Source organism: Canis aureus, chromosome 14 (genome assembly GCF_053574225.1).
Source record: "Canis aureus isolate CA01 chromosome 14, VMU_Caureus_v.1.0, whole genome shotgun sequence".
NCBI lineage: Eukaryota > Metazoa > Chordata > Mammalia > Carnivora > Canidae > Canis > Canis aureus.
The window spans coordinates 52,113,712-52,133,925 of NC_135624.1; the positions used below are offsets into that span (position 1 = coordinate 52,113,712).

Genomic DNA, 20,214 nt, shown 5'->3' on the forward strand with positions numbered 1-20,214 from the left:
AATGTGGGACTCGATCCCAGGACTCCAGAATCACAACCTGAGCCAAAGGGAGGCACTCAACCACTGAGCCACCCAGGCATCCCTATGTCTATTTTCTTTATTCCCTTTACTGCTGTTTTTATTTTTCTTTATTTTTTTAAAGCTGTGGTAGATATTTTTAATTCAAGTATAGAAAAAATAGGATACCATTACTAAAAATATTTTTACAGCTGAACATATTTGGTTTTTTTGTTGTTTTTAAAGATTTTATTTATTCATGAGAGAGACACAGAGAGAGAGAGGTAGAGACAGGCAGAGGAAGAAGTAGGCTCCATGTAGGGAGCCCGAAGTGGAACTCGATCCTGGGTCTCCGGGATCAACCGCTGAGCCGCCCAGGTGTCCCACAGCTGAACATATTTGATTTAGAATCAAAAAACATATTGAACAAACTTTTTAGTATAACATTCAGCTACTTACTACTGTTTTTATACAGTTTCAGGGACACACCTTGTGATTAATCCACCTTGATTAGTCATCTTTAGCTGGACATATGATTGTATCAACTTCTCTAGTTAGAAATTACTATGGCTATAAATGAAAATGTAATTAAATTTATGTCAGGAATAGTACAGGTATTATCAGTGGAGTTTAGAAAAGGGAGAATAAGATGAGCAAGAATTTGGCAGTTTTTCTCTCTAGAGAATGGGAATATGGAAGATTTGTACATTCTGATCACTAGAATTGGTATAATCTTTTGAGGAAGAGTTTTACACTGCCCTTTGAAAATCCTGAAAACTGTTTCTCTTTCTCTTATGGCATCACTAGATAACCTAATTCTTTGCTAATTAAGCTTTCCTGATGTCAGAAAGGGAGCCCTGAGCAGTAGGCACAGGTCTTTTTTAGTTACTAGAGTAGAACTCTGTACCTAGAATACTACTACTATAACAGTTGACATTCATTGAGTATTTACTATGCACCAGGCACTGCCCCAAGCACTTTATCTATATTAACTTGTTGAATGCTCACATAAGATAGCTACTACTTATCACTCCCGTCTTAATAGATAAGGATATTAATGTTAACATGAAGTACATTGAGCAATGACACATAAGTGTTGGAGCTGCATAAATTGATTTATTAATACAAACTAATAAATTGGCCTTGTGATTTATGCTTGATTTTAGGGCAGTGAGGGGTCAAAGAGCCTGATGAATTCCAAGAATATTGGAAAAATGAAGCTTTTGGATCTATAAGCTAGTTAGTACTTCACTCAAGTGACACATACAATAGTACCATCCCATAACAGAAAGTCTGCCTGAGTAAATTATGTGGCCCCCAAGGAAGTTACTTTCTTAGATCTTATAAATACTGAATTTACTTATAACTTGATGTTTCATAAAATTATCTTTAGGTTTAAGGTTTTTTACTGCTTAAAGTTGTTAGAATAGTTAAAGTGTAAGGACAAAAGTGGCAGCTAGAAAATTATTTTTAAAAAAATTAACGTACCTCAGGTTTGTCCAAGAACAAGTGCTTCTTTCCACTTGATCCTTGTTTTATTTCTGTTGCCTTTCTCTAGGAATTTAAGGGTTTACTGTATGTGAAAAAAACTTTGAAAAAGGTGAATTTCTTTGCAGATGAATCAGTGAAAAGAATGATAGATGATACATATAAAATACCTGTTCATGGTAGAGAAATACTACCTACCTCTTAATAATCACTTTACCACTCCATGAAAACTTATTCCACAGATCCTATTTTAAACAAGGATGATACAGTAGCGTTTTATTGTTTGTAGTTAACAGGACTTTTCTGAGTATGAAATAGTTTACTAAGGGCCCCTGCCTGGCTCAATTGATATAGTATGTGACTCTTGATCTTGGAGTCATGAGTTTGAGCCCATGTTGGATGTAGAGATTACTTTAAAAGAATCTACTAAGTGCTATTTTCATTATTAACTGACAGATTAAAATTCTTTTCTTTTCTGAACCAATAGGTCTTGGCTGTTCGACCATACTTTCCCCAGAAGGATCAGCTCAGTTTGCTGCTCAGATATTTGGATTAAACAACCATTTGGTATGGGCTAAACTTCGAGCAAGTATATTGAACACATGGATTTCCTTGAAACAGGCTGACAAGAAAATCCGAAAGGGCAATTTATAAAACATCATTGCTTTTTTTTTTTTTTTTTTTTGGTAGAAAAACTATACATTTCTTATTTAGTTTCAGAAAAAAATCAAGATGAAAAGTTTTTAAATCAATCAAAATAATAAAATTTACTAGTGAATAAACGCTTCTCCAGATTCATGGATCAGTAGACTAAATGGACATATTTACTAGTATTTCTTTAGAGGAAGTGAAATTATTAGAAAGACACTTAAAATCTCTTAGCTACTAAAAGGTCACTGTAAAAAAAATAAAAGGTCACTGTTAGGTAGTTAACATAATCAGATATATTTCTTAAATGCTAATAATGTCGTACCTATTACAGAGCTCTAAAGTTACTTGACCTTCTGTATCTCCGCCCATAAGTTTTAAAAAGTTAAAATGCTTAAATCTTAGAGTGATAAGAGCAATATAATCCTCTTTTACATTATGATCTTTATAAAATCCTAAGGGCGTGGTATTTTATTTGCAGTCAACATCTCAGAATAGATGTGTATTTATAGCTATAGACAGATGCTGTTTTGCTTTGCTTTTGTTTTTTGTTTAAGAAAAATTGAGATTGGTGTTGGGGGTAGGAAAGACACATGGAAATAAGATGAAGGGATACTGTCAAAGCCATGGATAAGGGACTTTTCTGAGAACTTCTCTGATAAATGTCAGGGCAGTTTTCCATGGAAAAAAAGTAGAGTCAGCTTTGTCATTCCAAATGAAAGATTTAGTAAATCTTACTTAGCTGTAATAGGTACCTCTGTGGATCATAAAATTATTTTAATTCTGATAATACATGTTTTAGCCAAACTAACAATCCTCAGCCTACCATGATTTTCCAAAATTGGAATCTCCTAGTTGATAACCATACTAGTTTCTTATAACAATAGAAGTTTGGGCAGGGTACCCAGTAAGATTCACCTCTAAAGGAGTAGTTGTTACTGAGAGGTGTTAAAGTTTATCATCAATCTATAAACTGTTTGGAAATCACGGTTACATTATGCAGATAGATCACTAAACTTTAATCTGAATGTCTGTGAACCCCTTAAACTTCCATGTAAAATTTTATATATATGTTCATTTTATAGAAAGCAATCAGAGACACCTGGGTAGCTCAGTGGTTGAGCATCTGCCTTTGGTTCAGGTCATGGTCCTGGGGTCTCGGGATTGAGTCCTACATCAGGCTCCCTATAGGGAGTCTGCTTCTCCCTCTGCCTATGTCTCTGCCTCTGCCTCTCTCTGTGTCTCTCATGAATAAATAAAATTTTTTTTAAAAATCTATTTACTAGAGCTTCATTTTCACATTCTCCGTGAAGCCTTCCCAAATCCCTTCTAACTACAGTGGCTACTTACAGTTCTTTGTTGGATTAGAAGCTGCAAAAGAGGAGAAAATAAAAGCTTACACTTTATTTCCTCACATTGCCTTTTGCTGTGATGTGCTATGCCTAGCAGCCTTCTAGAGATGGGAGAATTGTAAAAATAACGTACTGCTTCATTCTTAGTTCACAAGAACACTTAAAAAGAGATGATTTTAACATCTTTAAACTTTGGCTTTGTGGCCTCTGAATAGTTATTGACTGCAATTTCAGTTCTTCTATCCCTCCCTAGCAAAACTCCACCTGCTTTAGTGCAGTACAGAAGTTTCAAACACCAATTTAGATAAGTGGATAAGACCATTTCAATGGTCATTATCAATTTTAGAGTATATCTCCAGTAGTGTCTTTTCAGTAATACCAGAGTAAATACTTGTTTGAAAGTACTTTAACTGTTACATTAACTTGTATAGAACTACCTAGTTTGGGGGATCCCTGGGTGGCGCAGCGGTTTGGCGCCTGCCTTTGGCCCAGGGCGCGATCCTGGAGACCCAGGATCGAATCCCACGTCGGGCTCCCGGTGCATGGAGCCTGCTTCTCCCTCTGCCTATGTCTCTGCCTCTCTCTCTCTCTCTCTCTCTCTCTCTCTATCATAAATAAATAAAAAAAAATAAATAAAAAAAAAAAAGAACTACCTAGTTTGCCATCTGGGTGATTATACTTTCTTGGGGGCTTGTAGGTAAACAAACTGAGGAGGAAAAATTTGTCCAAGTAATATAGTACTTTGTATCATAAAGGCATGCTTACAATTGCTGTTGCTTTAAAGCCTTCTGAAATGTAAACACTGTAGCCAAATAAAAGACAAGTTGTGTGAAGCTTTATTCATTCATATATTCATGAGATACATACTTTGCCTGGTTTTATTTGAGGCCCTAAGATAACAGTACTGAACAGAAACAAGGCCCCCACTGTCAAAAAAATCTTATTGAGGATAACAAACCATAAAAGATGTATTAGGTAGAATTAGGGAAGTATAAGTGCATGTGAAGAATAACCAAAGTGATAGGATAGTGCTGGAGATAAGAGTAAGGTTTTTGCAGACAGCAGAGCAATGATGTAAAAGAGTGAGCCATGCAGAAATGTGGGGAAATGGGCAGCCCCAGTGGCTCAGTGGTTTAGCGCTGCCTTCAGCCCGGGGCCTGATCCTGGAGACCGGGGATCGAGTCCCATGTCGGGCTCTCTGCATGGAGCCTGCTTCTCCCTCTGCCTGTCTCTGCCTCTTTCTCTGTGTCTCTCATGAACAAATAAATCTTGAAAGAAAGAGAAAGGAAGGAAGGAAGGAAGGAAGGAAGGAAGGAAGGAAGGAAGGAAGGAAAGAAAGAAAAAGAAAAAGAAAGAAAGGAAAAGAAAGGAAGGAAGGAAGGAAAGAAGGAAAGAAAGAAAGAAGGAAAGAAAGAAAGAAGGAAAGAAAGAAAGAAAGAGAAAGAAAGAAAAGAGAAAGAAAGAAAGAGAAAGAAAAGAAAGAAAGAAAGAGAAAGAAAAGAAAGAAAGAAAAGAAAGAAAGAAAGAGAAAAGAAAGAAAGAAAGAAAGTGTGGGGAAATAACCAGACTAAGGAAGCAGGAGGTAAAACAGCTCTGCCTTTTTGAGGACCTGCAAATACTACCCTGATACTGTTAAGAGAATTGAGTCAACATATGTAAAGTATATCCTGATACCTGAATACATTATGTAATATCCCTTTGGCAGACTATAGAAGTTGGTATGAGTGAAACTGATTCACCATAAAATCCACCTCAAATTTAATATTCCCTTCAGCTGATTTCATTTCTGAACATAGGGGAGAAGGGCAGGGAATCAGCATAATGTGGCTTATCCAGAGTTCTTCAACCCACAGTTCTTGGGCAGCCAGAGTGAAATTGTTTTAGTGGTGCTTTTTTGCATTTAACTCCCCATGATCTCAAATTACTTGAGACTGAGTTGTTCATCTAGCATTGTGGTACAGTGAAAATAACAGTAGAATGGAAATGAAAAGATTTACCTGGGTACATCATTCTGAGCTTTGGTGGTTGTTTTTGTTTTTGTTTTTTTTTTAGCTTTAGTTCTTATCTGTAAAGTAGGACTAAATATTTCTCCTGCCTGTTTTTTTCAAAACATACATTGTCTAATATGGAGTAAGTGATCAAGGATTCTGAGTACACAAGGGAGGAAGAAATTAAAACAAGTATACATTGTGAACAAAAAGGAAGGTAGGTCTCTAACTCTTTGCACTCTATTCTCAATCCCTCTTACCTTAATTTTCATTGAATTTATTACCACTGAACACAGTGTGTATTTATTGCCTACCTCTTCCAAGTAGAAAATAAATTCCATGAGTACACGGAGTTCTTTTTGTTAATTATATCCCTAGGGAGCAGTATAATGCTGGACACCAACACAAAGCATTCAGTAAATATTTGTTGAATGAATAAATGTGCAAATTCCCATAGGTAGGGCAACATGGAACCACACGTAACTAATGTTAGAGGAGTATTACATGCAGGGGACTAAGGAGTGAATAACAAAAGATCTATGTGGGCTGGGGAGGTTGGAAAGCAGAGGCCATACCATCAAGGATCTTCCAGGATAGATAGGCTTTTGGATTTCATCCTGAGGGTACGAAAATGGCATCAGATAAAATGTTTACAAAAAGATCGCTCTGGAAGACTCCTCTCAAAAATGGCAGATAAAACCCACATTTTTATATCCTGTTTGCCACAAAACCTGATGAAAATGACTTAAGAAATAGAAACATGGGAATCTATACCGGAATTCTGAGGAACTTCTGGAAGCTACATAGTATGAGACCAGACTGATGCAAAACCCAAAACCGAATCTTTTTATAATGTTCTGAGAAGAGAATCACTTGACTAAAGTTGTCGTTCTTCACCTTGGGTAGGGTGGGGTGAGGCAGGGTAGGGCTGTTGCATGAAAACACCATTGGAGAATCCAAGGAAAGCTACAAAAACTTTTCTTTGAAAAATACACGCAAAATTTTGGGTATATCAGATGTCACTGGGAACTCCCTTAACCTGAAATCTAGGCATAGTTTGTAATGTGTGACAGTTTCACAGTCAAGGGAAGTCTGTAATGCTTTCCACGATTTTTACTAATTCACAGAGATCATATTCTCCAGAGATAGAGTTCACTAGACCAGTAGTTCTATTTTAACATGATACCATATTGAACAGACATGAAAGTGCCAGGCACCACTGGTCAACAACCACAAATTGGACATACCTTCTACCCTGAAGAAACTGAGATTAGAGAAAAAATTAGCAAAAACTCATGCTAAAAAGTTGAGTACCAACTATGTGCCAGGCAGTGGCTAGATCCTAGGGTACTGCAGTGAATAAACGTAAATAAGGTCCCTGGCCTCATGGAAATGATAGTCCATATCATTTCCGATGGGCTTCGGATCCCTGGGTGGCGCAGCGGTTTAGCGCCTGCCTTTGGCCAGGGGCGCGATCCTGGAAATCCGGGATCGAATCCCACATCGGGCTCCCGGTGCATGGAGCCTGCTTCTCCCTCTGCCTGTGTCTCTGCCTCTCTCTCTGTGTGTGACTATCATAAATAAAAATTAAAAAAAAAAAAAAAAAAGAGATGGGCTTCAAATGGTGGGTGCTCAGAAGTGCTGAGCTATATTAGAAAATAAAGAGGCAGGCAGCCCGGGTGGCTCAGTGGTTTAGCGCCGCCCTCGGCCCAGGGCCTGAAGATCCCGGATCAAGTCCCATGTCGGGCTCCCTGCATGGAGCCTGTTTCTCCCCCTGCCTGTGTCTCTGCCTCTCATGTGTGTGTATCTCATGAGTAAATTTTTTTTTAAATCTTTTAAAAAAAGAAAGTTATGGGGCGTGCTACCTCGTCTGCAAGGTCAAAGTAACTTTTTAAAATCTGGAGAAATACTGAAGACTAAGAAGAATAGGATGTGGGGGAAAGAAGGGAAAGTAGCAGGAGTTAGTAGGATCTTGACAATGAGTCTGCGGAGTAGGCTTTCAACAGATGTCCTGTCGTTCTCAAGAGTACTCAACAGGTACTCTTCTGACAAACCTATCTTGATATTTAAGCTCTTACAAAAACTCCAAACCTATGGCTATGTATTACTTGAACTCCTGTAAATGCCAGGATGCATGAAGTATCTGTTATCCCCCAGAACAACAGTAATACTTTCCCTATTTTGGGCAGCCCGGGTGGCTCAGCGGTTTAGCGCCTCCTTCGGCCCAGGGCGTGATCCTGGGGACCTGGGATCGCGTCCCACGTCGGGCTCCCAGCATGGAACCTGCTTCTGTCTCCACCTCTCTCTGTCTCTCTCATGAATAAGTAAAATCTTAAAAACAAAAAAACAAAAACCTTTCCCTGTTTTACAGTCGGGAAACCTGGGACTCTGATAAACAATTTGCTCACCGTCCAACACCTAGTGAGTCCCAGAGCCAGGAACTGAGCCCGGGCACTCTCACCCCTTACACGTCAATATCCTTTGGCCTATCCTTTGGCCGCGTTGCTGACTGTTCCTGAACTGGAGCCCAGAGAGCAGCGGCGGGTGGAGGGGTGGGTTCATCGAACGTGTTTTGCACTTGTGGGTTCTTTTTATCTTCTCTGCCAGAATTTTCCTCAGACCCAACCCCAGGTCTTTCTAATCATCTTTCAAGATCCTTTTCAAATACAATTCCTTTAGGAAGTATTCTCCAGCAGCCAAGAGAAGCCGTCTCTCTCCGTACTGCTTCACAGGCCTCCCTCAGGTTTCCAGTTAGTATTGTACCATCCCACAGACCGCCGGTCAGCTCCGCCTCGTGGGACGAGGGTGCTGCTTCGCCGGCAGGGCTAGTCCCGGAAACGCAGGCGGCTTTGAGCCAAAACCGTTTGGTGAACCCCTTCTCGGCCCCTTGCCGTAGTCCTACACCTCGTTCCTTCAGATCGGCTGGGGTAAGACGTATCGCCTCTATCCATGCAAACTTCGAGGAAAGAAACTAAGACCGCAAGCTCCGACACCACTTGAGGGACGAGGGCGCTTCCGACTCGAAAACGCTTAGCAACCACGGGCTTCCTCCGCCGCTGGGCCGCCGCCGGGATCCTCTTCCGGGGCAGAGGTCGTCCCGCCCCTCCCCGCGTCTCCTCCAAGATGGCGAGCGGCGGCAGCGGGGGGGTGTCGGTGCCTGCGCTCTGGAGTGAAGTGAACCGTTATGGCCAGAACGGCGACTTCACGCGCGCTCTCAAGACGGTCAACAAGAGTAAGTGTCGAGGCGGGCGCTGGGGCGGCCCCCGGCCGCAGGAAGGATGCGGCCGCCTCGGGGCGCGCGCGACCACCGCCGAGTAGACGCGGGGGTGGAAGATCCCGCCGCCCGCCGGCACCGGGGCCCGAACACACGGCGCGCGTGAGCCGCAGCCCCTCCGCTCCACCTGACCGGGCCTGGGGCCAGGGCTGCCTAGAGCCACGTGTACTTCCCTCTTTACCCACCGCGGGAAGCGACGGTGGAATTTAAAGAGACCGCAACCCCCTGCGCCTCTTTCAAACTGTTTTCTCGTCTCCTCCGTTTTTACTCCTTATTTCGCGGATATCTCACGTCGCCGCCTCTTCTCTTTTCCTTTTAGAGGAGTGATCAAGACAGTGTTGCTGAGGGAGCTTTTTCTCTTCGGCCGCCTCGGAGGGAGGAACCTGCTTAGGGACACGTAGTTGAGAAGCTGATGCTAACGAGGTGGAAGCTGCTGTGTAGACTCCGGGGAGAGGGGAAGGGGCTGGATCCGGATGTTAGGCCTGTCACTCTCATAGATACACTCTCTCTCCGGTGTCATCAGATCAGAAGATGTGTGTGTGTGTGTGTGTGTGTGTGTGTGTGTGTGTGTGAAAGCAGTGACATTCGCAATAACGTGGCAAGAAAAGTTTGGCCTGGTTTGGTTTGGTTTGGTTTGGTTTTGACCCCTGATAATCTCGAGTCAACTGCCTTTGGTGTGAAGTTTACTCCTTGCATTCATTTATCCTTTACTGTGTAACTGCCATAGGGCCATGCTCTTTAGTGCTCTCTGTCCTGCCGAATTCTTCTTTACCGAACATGCAGCCTATATTTGGTAGATTCGAAAAAGTGATTACCGAGACCGGGTTTGGCTGTTTAAGGCAGTAATAACATACAAAGTGTGTCAGTAGCATACAGGATTGTATAAATAATTTTCAGTATCCTATTGTTCACGTAAAGAAGTAGTGATTGTGCCACAGTGCACTTGGGTGATTTCAGACATTAAGGAAAATAGCTACTTGCTGGAGTTCATTTGATTCCTAAACTTGTTTTGTTTTTTTTGTTTTTTGTTTTTTTGTTTTTGTTTTTGTTTTTTTTTTTAAAGATTTCATTTATTTATTCATGAGAGAGAGAGGCAGAGACACAGGCGGAGGGAGAAGCAGGCTCCATGCACCGGGAGCCCGACGTGGGATTCGATCCCGGGTCTCCAGGATCGCGCCCTGGGCCAAAGGCAGGCGCCAAACCGCTGCGCCACCCAGGGATCCCTCTAAACTTGTTTTGAATTAACTTTTAGCCTTTAGCTAAACCTGCAACCAGTATCATTCAGTAGCAGTGTAGTAAGTATTTTGCAGGAATTATGTATTTATTTATTTATTTATTTATTTTTAATTATTGTTTTTTTTTTTTTAATTTATGAGAGAGAGAGGCAGAGACACAGGCAGAGGGAGAAGCAGGCTCCATGCACCGGGAGCCCGACGTGGGATTCGATCCCGGGTCTCCAGGATCGCGCCCTGGGCCAAAGGCAGGCGCTAAACCGCTGCGCCACCCAGGGATCCCTTGCAGGAATTATTTAATCAGCACTTTTTTTCCCCCGATTTATCAATATATATTTTCTTAATTGGGAAAGATTCATTATGACTCTTACATAGAATTGGGTTCCTAATGTTCCCCAGGGGTAAAGGGAATGATTGTGGTCATTTTGACACTGAACAGCTGTTTAGCTTTGAAACTTTGCCGCCTGAGTCCTTCCCTGTCTTCTGATGGTTGTCTTAGATGAAAGGGGAAATTTTGAATGGTTTTTGAAAATACTGCCAGCAAGATAAGTTGCATTCGTATACTTCACAGCTTATGGATTTTTCTAAAGTATTCTTATTTAATCTTAATAACTTTCATACTCGTTTTGCAGATCAAAAAACTGACATTTGGCAGTGAAATGATTTGCCCGAGACCTAAAGACAGTAATGACAAGCTTATGCTCAAACCTAAGTCATTTGCTTCCAAATTCTACGTGAATTTTTTTTTTCTCTGTGAACTAATGAAATAATGTAGGATGTAGCATGTGTCCTAAGGTGGAAAAGCTGGATAAAATAGCTTCTCTTTTCTTTATTTCATTATTTTAAAAAAATTGGGGGTGGGGGAATCCCTGGGTGGCTCAGCTGTTCAGGGCGTGATCCTGGAGTCCCAGGATTGAGCCTCGCGTCGGGTTCCCTGCATGGAGCCTGCTTCTCCCTCTGCCTGTGTCTCTGCCTCTCTCTCCCCCCCCCCCCCCCCATGAATAAATAAATAAAATCTTAAAAAAAAAAAAGTTTTTGTTTGTTTGGTTTTTTTGGTACATGCATCTAGGGAATCTATCTCATTGGAAATCTTACTAATTTGTAACTGTCTTTTTGCCACTTCTTAAGTTAAAAATGAAGATCAGTCTTTTTTTTTTTTAACATTTCAACTAATTGTTGTTGCTGCAATAAAATGTAAATGTCCCTTCTTGTTCTCTAGTACTGCAGATCAACAAGGATGATGTAACTGCCTTACACTGTAAAGTGGTATGCCTTATCCAAAATGGAAGTTTCAAGGAAGCCTTGAATGTCATCAATACTCATACTAAAGTGTTGGCCAAGTAAGTGATTTAGTTAGTTGTTTGTGCAGTTATTAGAAATATGGCTACCATCGCTATAACCATTTCCATGTTTTTTTCCCTTCACTATTCAGTGATTTTTTAATCACTTTTTTTCCATTTTTGTTTAGCAATAGTATCTTTGTTCTTTTCTGCCTTAGGGAGCCTTTTTCTTTATCTGTCTTTCCTTGGAACCACTAAGAAGCAGGTAAACTACTGAAGGATATGGGGCATAATGAATTCTTGGAGGCCATAAGAACAACTCAGAAGCTTAATTTAAAAAGAAAAGTAAAAAGGCAGAGGGACTAGAACATGTAGGGTAGGGATATATAAGTAGAACCTTTAGGATGGTGTGGCAATCTTAGCCTGATCTCTGTGCCTACCTCCTTTGAGAATTGTTGAGGTAGGATTTTAGACCAAGATTGTTCAGTGTCAGAGTTCTTTAGCAGTCTTTAGAATATATAACATTTGTTGTTGTTCATCTTTTTCACTTATTTCATTTATTATTTCATGAAATGTGAATTTATATTCTAAATTGTTACTGTAATTTGATTTTTCTTTACAGTCATGCCTAAACCCCCGAAGAAATGTGTATAAAATAAAGTTTTTTTGCAGCATATTTACTCTTTTGTGAAATACTGGTTTATAAAGCAGTGTACAGTTGACCATTGAACATCTCAGGAGTTAGGGGCACCAATCCTCCACACAGTCGAAAATCTCTGTATAAGTTTCAACTCCTCAGAAACTGTACTGGGAGCCTACTATTGACTGGAGGCCTGACAGATGACATAAACATATTTCTATATGCATTATGTACTGTATTAAAGTAAGCTAGAGGAAAGAAAATGATACTAAGAAAATCATAAGAAAGAGAAAATACATCTAAGATAGTATATCATATTAAAAAAACTACATATAAGTGGACTCATGCAGTTCAAATCCATGCTCACAGGTCAACAACTATATAGTATGCTTTTTGTATAAGAAAAGGAGGATATAAGAATTTATATGTGGGGGCACCTGGGTAGCTCTGTGGTTGAGCATCTGCCTTTGGCTCAGGTGGTGATCCCAGGATCCTGGGATTGAGTGCCGCATCAGGCTCCCTGCAGGGAGCCTGCTTCTCCCTCTGCCTGTGCCTCTGCCTCTTTCCCTGTCTCTCTCATGAATAAATAAATAAAATCTTTAAAAAAATTTATATGTGTATTTTCCTGTATTTGCAAAAATAAACATTAGCTGGAGAAACTGAATAAAAATAGTCATTTGTAGGAGGTAAAGGGGAGCGGGGTAGATGTGAATAACAATGGGAGTAAAACTTAGAGTTCTAGGTCTTTTTGATTTTGGAGTAGTTTGAGCCATATTTATACAGATAGATTGAAAATCATTTAAACCTTTACTGAAAAGGGATACCTGGGTGGCTCAGTCTGTTAGTGTCTGCCTTCTGCTCAGGTCATGTTCCCAGGGTCCTAGAATCAAGTCTCCCTGTCGAGCTCCCTGCCGGGTGGGGAGTCTGCCCCTAGGTCTCTTTCTGCCCCTCCTTCTGCTTGTGTGCATGTGTGCTTTCTCTCTTTCTCTCTCAAATAAATAAAATATTTTTTAACAAACCCACTTTACTAAAAATAAAAGAAGTAAAAGGGATTCTGCTTTCTAGTAAACATATTTATACTACCATATGTTGAATTTTGGTCATTTTGTGACATAGGTAGATTTGCAAATAATTTTTAGGCTAGTAAATAAAAGGTATTGTCATTTTGCTTGATAAATATTTTCCTCATGAATTATGGTTAAAACTCCAAAATGAGTATGAACTGTCACATTAATGTAGATGAGTTAAGTCAGTATAAATAGGTAGTGATTTTGTAGTTGTGTGTTTACCAGTAGTTTGGTTGGTTTCAAGTACTATGTTTTTTTAAGATCTTAGTTACCTTTTCTTTGCTATTCATTTGATTCTTGAACACATTTAAAGCAGCTTTATATGGCTTATTATTTAATTAGTAGATTTAAGAAACTTCTGTAATAACCCATTTAAAATAGTGTTCAGGAGTGTCTGGCTGGCTCAGTCGGTGAAGCACACAACTCTTGATCTTGGGGTTGTGAGTTCGAGTCCCACGTTGGGTGAGGAGATTACTGAAAAACAAAACCTTGAAAAAAATAAAATAGTGTTCAGGTTGTTTTTCTATCTAAGACAATTAGTTATTTAGCTGATTCATTATTTCATTCTTAAATGTTTGTTTCAAAAGTCCAGTAATTTTAAGACTATCCACAAAAGCAAGAGAAACAAGGGAAATGGATGTAATATTTTCTCTGCCACTTGTGAACTAATTTTCAGGCATTGCTAAACTTTGTCAGTTTCCTTATCTGTTGTTAATGGAGGTTAAATGACTTAATATAAGTCAGGTGCTTACAGCAGCATCCAGCATATAGTGTGTGCTCTGCAGTGTTAGCTAATGATCAGATACTGGTTTTTTTCTTTTGCAGTAACTCGCTTTCTTTTGAGAAGGCATATTGTGAGTACAGGCTGAACAGAATTGAGAATGCCTTGAAGACAATAGAAAGTGCCAATCAGCAGACAGACAAACTAAAGGAGCTTTATGGACAAGTGGTAATTACTGCTTTAAAATACCTGTTGACAATCATCCTCGGTGAGCATGACTGTACCTATAAGGAGCAGGGATGAGGAACCTCAGCCCATCCTGATGCTCCACAAAACTTGCCACCAAACCAATTCTTGAGGTTTGAACATATTCCCTCTTCTTGATCTTCACACAAACAGTTGCATATGTAGTATTCTATGAATAAATTACTCCTTCAGGGTAATTAGAAACTTAAAAACATCCTATGAAATTTTGACTTTTTCGTTGGAAAGATGAAGGCCAGTGGGTTATATTTACACAGTTTTGAAATTGTATTTCTTTCTAGTTTTAAACACATTTTGTTTAAGGTTAAAATAAAGTAAATAATGATAAGAATTTGGATGACTTCAGCTACTTTGAAATCCATAAAAATATTTTATTCTGAAAGAGTTGGAGGCATATAAGTAAGCCTAAGGTAAAAATAGAGCTATTAATGATGAGAGTACAGAAATGTTTTATTAGAACTAGCAAAACCCTCTCAAAGATTTTTAAAATGTCAGTGAGAGCAATTAATGAATTAAATGTATTCTCAAGAGATAGTAGGAGTTTTAACAATACATACTGGTTGGAGAAAGATTTGAACAAGTTCATGGATTATAAGTTTATAAAGAACTTTTAAAGTAAGCTTGGGAAATTTAGGGTAAATTCCAAATTTAAGGCAAATTTTGAGATTGATGAAGGGTACCAGTCCCTGTCATATATAGCTGACTTGACATAATATACCAAGAGTGACAGTTCTTACTGCCCTTTGAGAACAACTTGAATGAAATAAGCAGGAATTATGTTTTGTGTACTTGACACTAACCCTATACTAGCTGGTTTCTGGGAAAGAGAAAATAAGATTAAATACTGCAAACTCCTAGGAAATATTAAGTCCTTTTGTTAACATCTAGTTTTGTTCCCGTTCACTGGGGCTTAATAATCATTTTATGGATAGGAAAATTTTTTCATTGTAAGTCAGATTTAGGGCAGCCCAGGTGGCTAAGATGTTTAGCACTGCCTTCAGACCAGGGCGTGATCCCGGAGACCCATCCCTGCTTCTACCTCTGCCTGTGTCTCTGCCTGTCTCTCATTCTGTGTCTCTCATGAATAAATAAATAAATCTTTAAAAAAAAAAACAAAAAAAAAAACTCGGGTTTAGCTAACAGCATGATTTCTTTGGAAAGATTTTCTTTCACAACTCACATAGGCACTTACCTAACCTAAAAAAGGAGGTAAATACAATGACTTTTCTATCTGAATCATGACCACAAATCTAGTGGAGATTCATTTATTGCAAGTTTTTGAAAGTATTAGTAGCACACAGAACTAATTGAAAATTTGTAAAGAAAAACCTGTTGATTGCCCATATCATGCTGAATTAGATTTCCTACTTAGTGATTCAAAAAAGGGTTTGTATGATGTCTTCTCCTCTGATCTTTTACTTGCTATCTTTCTCCCTAGTTATACCGGTTAGAACGCTATGATGAATGCTTAGCAGTATATAGAGATCTCGTCCGAAACTCCCAAGATGATTATGATGAAGAGAGAAAGACAAACCTTTCAGCAGTTGTTGCAGCTCAAAGCAATTGGGAAAAAGTGGTTCCAGTGAGTATCTCTGTATATCCGCACAGCTATAAAACAGTATTCTTGTCTAGTGTCTGACTGGTATTTTGCTCCATGACAGGAAAACTTGGGCCTCCAAGAAGGCACACATGAACTATGCTACAATGCTGCATGTGCACTGATAGGACAAGGCCAGCTGAGCCAGGCAATGAAAATCCTACAAAAAGCTGAAGGTTGGAAGTTTATTAAAATTCTGTGTAATTGTAATGTGCATATAGCTTAAAACAGTATTTCCAGAAACTGCATTTGATTTTTGTGAGGTTTATTAACAGAAATTACTGATTCAGTGGGAATTTCTCACAATTCATCTCATCTTTCTCTTAGCATTTTAACATGTCTCTCCCCTATTTCTATCTAATCCCTAAGCCAGAGTACTTGTCCATTTTCATCCACACCAGACCTTAATTTTTTGAAGGTTTTTTAATAAGTTGCTATGAATATTAAATGTAAATTGAGTTAATGTCAAGCATTTACAGCAGTACAGGGCATATAATATAAGCATCTAATAAATATTGGTAATTATTAAACTGGTACTCAAATATAGTGATAATTTGCTGTGCCTATGTGTGTATGTGCATGCATACACATACATTATTTATATTGATAACACTATTCAAGCACAGTTTAACTCCATATAGTATGTTTTCATATACAACATTTACATGCTTTGAAGCTTTTAATTAAGAAAAAAGAAAAATAGTCTTACTAGCTTATGTCTGGTTTTAACTCTAAGAACATATAAACTTTTCTTCTGCATACATATGTTCCTGGAATACAGGGATATAGTGATATAGGGACTGTGGTGATGGTGAGGAGGAAAAAAAGGTGAAGCAGGGTCAATTCTAAATGTTGAAGGTTAAAATAAAAACAAGTTAGGGCAGCCCAGGTGGCTCAGCGGTTTAGTGCCGTCTTCAGTCCAGGATCACATGCAGGATGTGATCCTGGAGACTCAGGATCGAGTCCCACATCAGGTTCCCTGCATGGAGCCTGCTTCTTCCTCTGTCTGTTTCTCTGCCTCTCTCTCTCTATCTCTGTGTGTGTGTCTCGTGAATAAATAAATAAAAATCTTTTTAAAAAAAGAAAAGAGCATTGTGAGAAGAAAAATATGTTTGAGAATTATAATAGCTTGATTATACCCAGTGTTGACAGTAATATGGAAAAGGACACTCTTATACACAGAAGTTTTGAGTATAAAAGTAATACCAACTTTACATTGGGCAGTTTGGTGATGTGTGGCATATTTTAAAATTTGCATACCCTTTGATCCAAGGATTTCATTTTAAGGAAATAAAGTAATTAATAATTAGATAAATGAAATTAATCGTAAGGAAATACTTAAATTCATATATATTTTTATGAATGGTAATTAAAGGGATGGTCATAAGAAAAAAATTGGAAACATGAGTTTCTGCCCTATAAGAGGATTGGCTAAGTTTTGCCATTACCACAAAATAGATTGCCATACAGTCATTTAAAATAAAAATGTAGATCTAGGGGCTCCTAGGTGGCACAGTTGGTTAAGGGTCCTATTCTTGGTTTTGGCTCAGATCATGATCTCATGGTTTGTGGGATCCAGCCCTGCATGGACTCCATGCCTAGTTAGGAGTCTGCTTCTCTCCTCCCTTTCTCCTTCCCTCCCTCCCTCCCTGCATGGACTCCATGCCTAGTGAGGAGTCTGCTTCTCTCCTCCCTTTCTCCTTCCCTCCCTCCCTTCCTCCCTGTCTCTTTCTGAAATAAATAAATCTTTTTTTTTAAAGAGAGCCTTGATTAAAAATATAATAATAATGTAGATCTGTATTTATTATAACATTAAGATGTCCAAAATATATTAAATGGAGAAGAGAGGCTTCATGGCACTTTCATTTCTAAAGCAAGTGTGCATTTGCATTTAAAAATAGTAATGGAGGGATCCCTGGGTGGCGCAGCGGTTTGGCGCCTGCCTTTGGCCCAGGGCGCGATCCTGGAGACCCCGGGATCGAATCCCCACGTCGGGCTCCCGGTGCATGGAGCCTGCTTCTCCCTCTGCCTGTGTCTCTGCCTCTCTCTCTCTCTCTGCCTCTCATGAATAAATAAAATCTTAAAAAAAATAATAATAATAATGGAAATGCTAACAGTGGTTATCTCTTGATGGTGGGATTATTGTCTTTGTTTTACTACTTTTTTGTCATTGAGTTTTTGCAATCAACATTTTATTTTATTTATTCATTCATGAGAGAGGCAGAGATTACAAATGAAAGAAAAATGCCAGAGAACTAGAATGGTCAGGGACTGGAAGTATTTATGTAACGGAATTGATGCTAATAATTTCCAAATTTGCTTATTATTAAAATTATCTTGAGATCTTCTGCCTAAAAATTTAATTCTTTTTTTTTTTTTTAAGATTTTATTCATGAGAGATACAGAGGCAGAGACATAGGCAGAGGGAGAAGCAGGCTGCATGCTGGGAGCCCAGTGTGGGACTCCATCCTGGGACTCCAGGATTGCACCCTGGGCCAAAGGCAGGCGCTAAACTGCTGAGCCACCCAGGCATCCCAAGAATTTAATTCTTACTTCTCAGAATGGTGAAAAAAATAGGAATTACCCTGCAATATTAATTTTAAAATCATTTTTTCCTATAGATCTTTGCCGCCGTTCATTATCAGAAGATTCTGTAAGTATTCTACTGTCGTTAAACCCAAATTTTACACTTCTAATATAAATTTATAGGGTGTTATTTATTGACTTGTTGAGATAGATGATGATTTATTAAATGTAAATCATAGTAAAAATCTTCTTGATCCTTATTTGATGGAGTCTCAGGCTGGGAAATTACAATACCAGAATTTTTATATGCCTTATACATTTTATTTTAAATTTATATTAATATAAATTTATTCTCTAATTTAGATGTACGGCTCAGGTCTTTGAATATGGGTCCTTTCATAGAATTTCATGCATATTTCTTAAATGAACCACATAATCCAGCAGTCTTGATTTCCAATTGCCTTAAAGACACTTGTGAAGTAGTGTCATTACAAAATCCTTATACTTGTTACCCTTTTCACCAATATTTTATTGTTTTCTGGCTCACACCTGTTTACACAGTAATTTACTTTTGGAATCACCTTTATCTGATTCCCAAATTTTAACAAACTGACTCTAAGGGAAGTTTTCTGAAAATTTATGTTGTCTATAAGATTGTGTATCTTTGGAATGTTTGGAATACTTGAAAGATATGGAGATCAATTTTTGGAGCATTTACAAGGGAAAAAAGTTTCTTTTTCTACTTAGGATGGGACTGAGGAAGACCCACAGGCAGAACTGGCCATCATTCATGGGCAGATGGCTTATATTCTGCAGCTTCAAGGTCGTACAGAGGAGGCGTTGCAACTTTATAATCAGATAATAAAACTAAAGTAAGTTATTAATACGAAGTGCCTTTTATAGGGGATGAAGTCTCTTTTTAAAGGTTTGTTTCTTTTTGACTGTTGCTTATTGTTCACAGGCCAACAGATGTGGGATTGCTAGCAGTGATTGCAAATAACATCATTACTATTAACAAGGTATGGGATATCCATGGCTTTCTTACATTTTACATTGAAAACATATTACCTCCGTTTCTTTCTAGGTTGACTTCTTTTTTCCCTGACACAGTCCAATTGTAGCAAAATTACAATCACAATTTAACTTTCATAATGATGATTCTGTAAGCTATGTTCAAGTAATAAAACTTTTTTGCAGTTACAGGCTCTGGACTATCTTACCCTTTTCCCAGTTTCTGATAATATCGAGAATCTATATATTGAAAAATAAATTGTTTGTGGACTTCTAAACTAAGCATGTGTATGTTTTAAGTGTCTTTTTCACCTAGTGATCCTGAATACAAGTTTCCTATATATAATTTTTTTCTTTCCAGTGGTTTTCATTTTGGGGGAGGGGAGACATGGACAGATTCTCTTTCTCTACCCACCTCCAAACCACATGTAAAATATTACAAGTATATATAAATGATCCTAAAGAATACTATACTAGTAAAATTAACCAACATTTAGAACATTGTTTTAATGGAAGAACATCTGAAGTTCAGATTTGAAATTCAATTCAGTAGAAAATAAGAAAAGTTAACATTTGATTTCTTTTGATAAGCTGTCTGATTTTTCAAGTGCCATCTTATTTCATCTTCTGAATTATATTTTTAGGTGGTAGTACTTATCTCTAATTTGTAGGAATATAATCTGAAGCTGGAAGGAGTTAAGTAATTTATATAAAGTCACAGCCTGTTAGACGTAGAACTTTGATTCAGATTCTAGTCTCTGACTCCTTCATGGCACCTCTCTCCTCTTACAGCAGAAATTCAGATGGTCCCCAGAGATGAGATAATAGCATTAGAGACTAGTAGTTATAGGATGTTGCAGGCCATTGGCATAGTTTAGTTTTCCAAAAATTGATTCTGGTGTTTAAATCTTAGCAGCATTATATACCTGCATGTGTTTATGAATTATTTGAAATGCGGGCAGCCCCCGTGGCGCAACGGTTTAGCGCCACCTGCAGCCCCGGGCGTGATCCTGGAGACCCTGGATGGAGTCCCACGTCAGGTTCCCTGCATGGAGTCTGCTTCTCCCTCTGCCTGTGTCTCTGTCTCTCTCTCTCTGTCTCTATGAATAAATAAATAAAATCTTTAAAA

At 38.7% G+C, this 20,214-nt stretch overlaps 2 protein-coding genes and 1 long non-coding RNA gene across 9 annotated transcripts in view; 2 read left to right on the forward strand and 1 right to left on the reverse strand.

Annotated features, from left to right (window-relative positions):
- PAICS (phosphoribosylaminoimidazole carboxylase and phosphoribosylaminoimidazolesuccinocarboxamide synthase) overlaps positions 1–3,411 on the forward strand; it is a 71,101-nt gene extending 67,690 nt beyond the window's left edge. For all 7 annotated transcript variants that reach the window (XM_077848119.1, XM_077848121.1, XM_077848115.1 and 4 more), the window contains one exon: positions 1,973–3,411. In XM_077848119.1, the coding sequence (XP_077704245.1) occupies positions 1,973–2,139 (167 nt within the window). In that variant the 3' untranslated portion in view covers positions 2,140–3,411. The remainder of the gene's footprint in view (positions 1–1,972) is intronic.
- On the reverse strand, positions 199–4,074 carry LOC144283680 (uncharacterized). The gene is made up of 2 exons (XR_013352238.1): positions 1,486–4,074; positions 199–386 (listed from the first exon to the last, which is right to left on the reverse strand). It is a non-coding gene; the product is annotated as an uncharacterized LOC144283680 (long non-coding RNA).
- A 4,471-nt stretch (positions 4,075–8,545) lies between these two features.
- SRP72 (signal recognition particle 72) overlaps positions 8,546–20,214 on the forward strand; it is a 29,801-nt gene continuing 18,132 nt past the window's right edge. The window contains exons 1-8 of the mRNA XM_077848127.1: positions 8,546–8,705; positions 11,199–11,319; positions 13,792–13,915; positions 15,390–15,533; positions 15,613–15,724; positions 18,170–18,201; positions 18,822–18,946; positions 19,036–19,093. Of these exons, the coding sequence (XP_077704253.1) occupies positions 8,597–8,705; positions 11,199–11,319; positions 13,792–13,915; positions 15,390–15,533; positions 15,613–15,724; positions 18,170–18,201; positions 18,822–18,946; positions 19,036–19,093 (825 nt within the window). The 5' untranslated portion in view covers positions 8,546–8,596. The remainder of the gene's footprint in view (positions 8,706–11,198; positions 11,320–13,791; positions 13,916–15,389; positions 15,534–15,612; positions 15,725–18,169; positions 18,202–18,821; positions 18,947–19,035; positions 19,094–20,214) is intronic.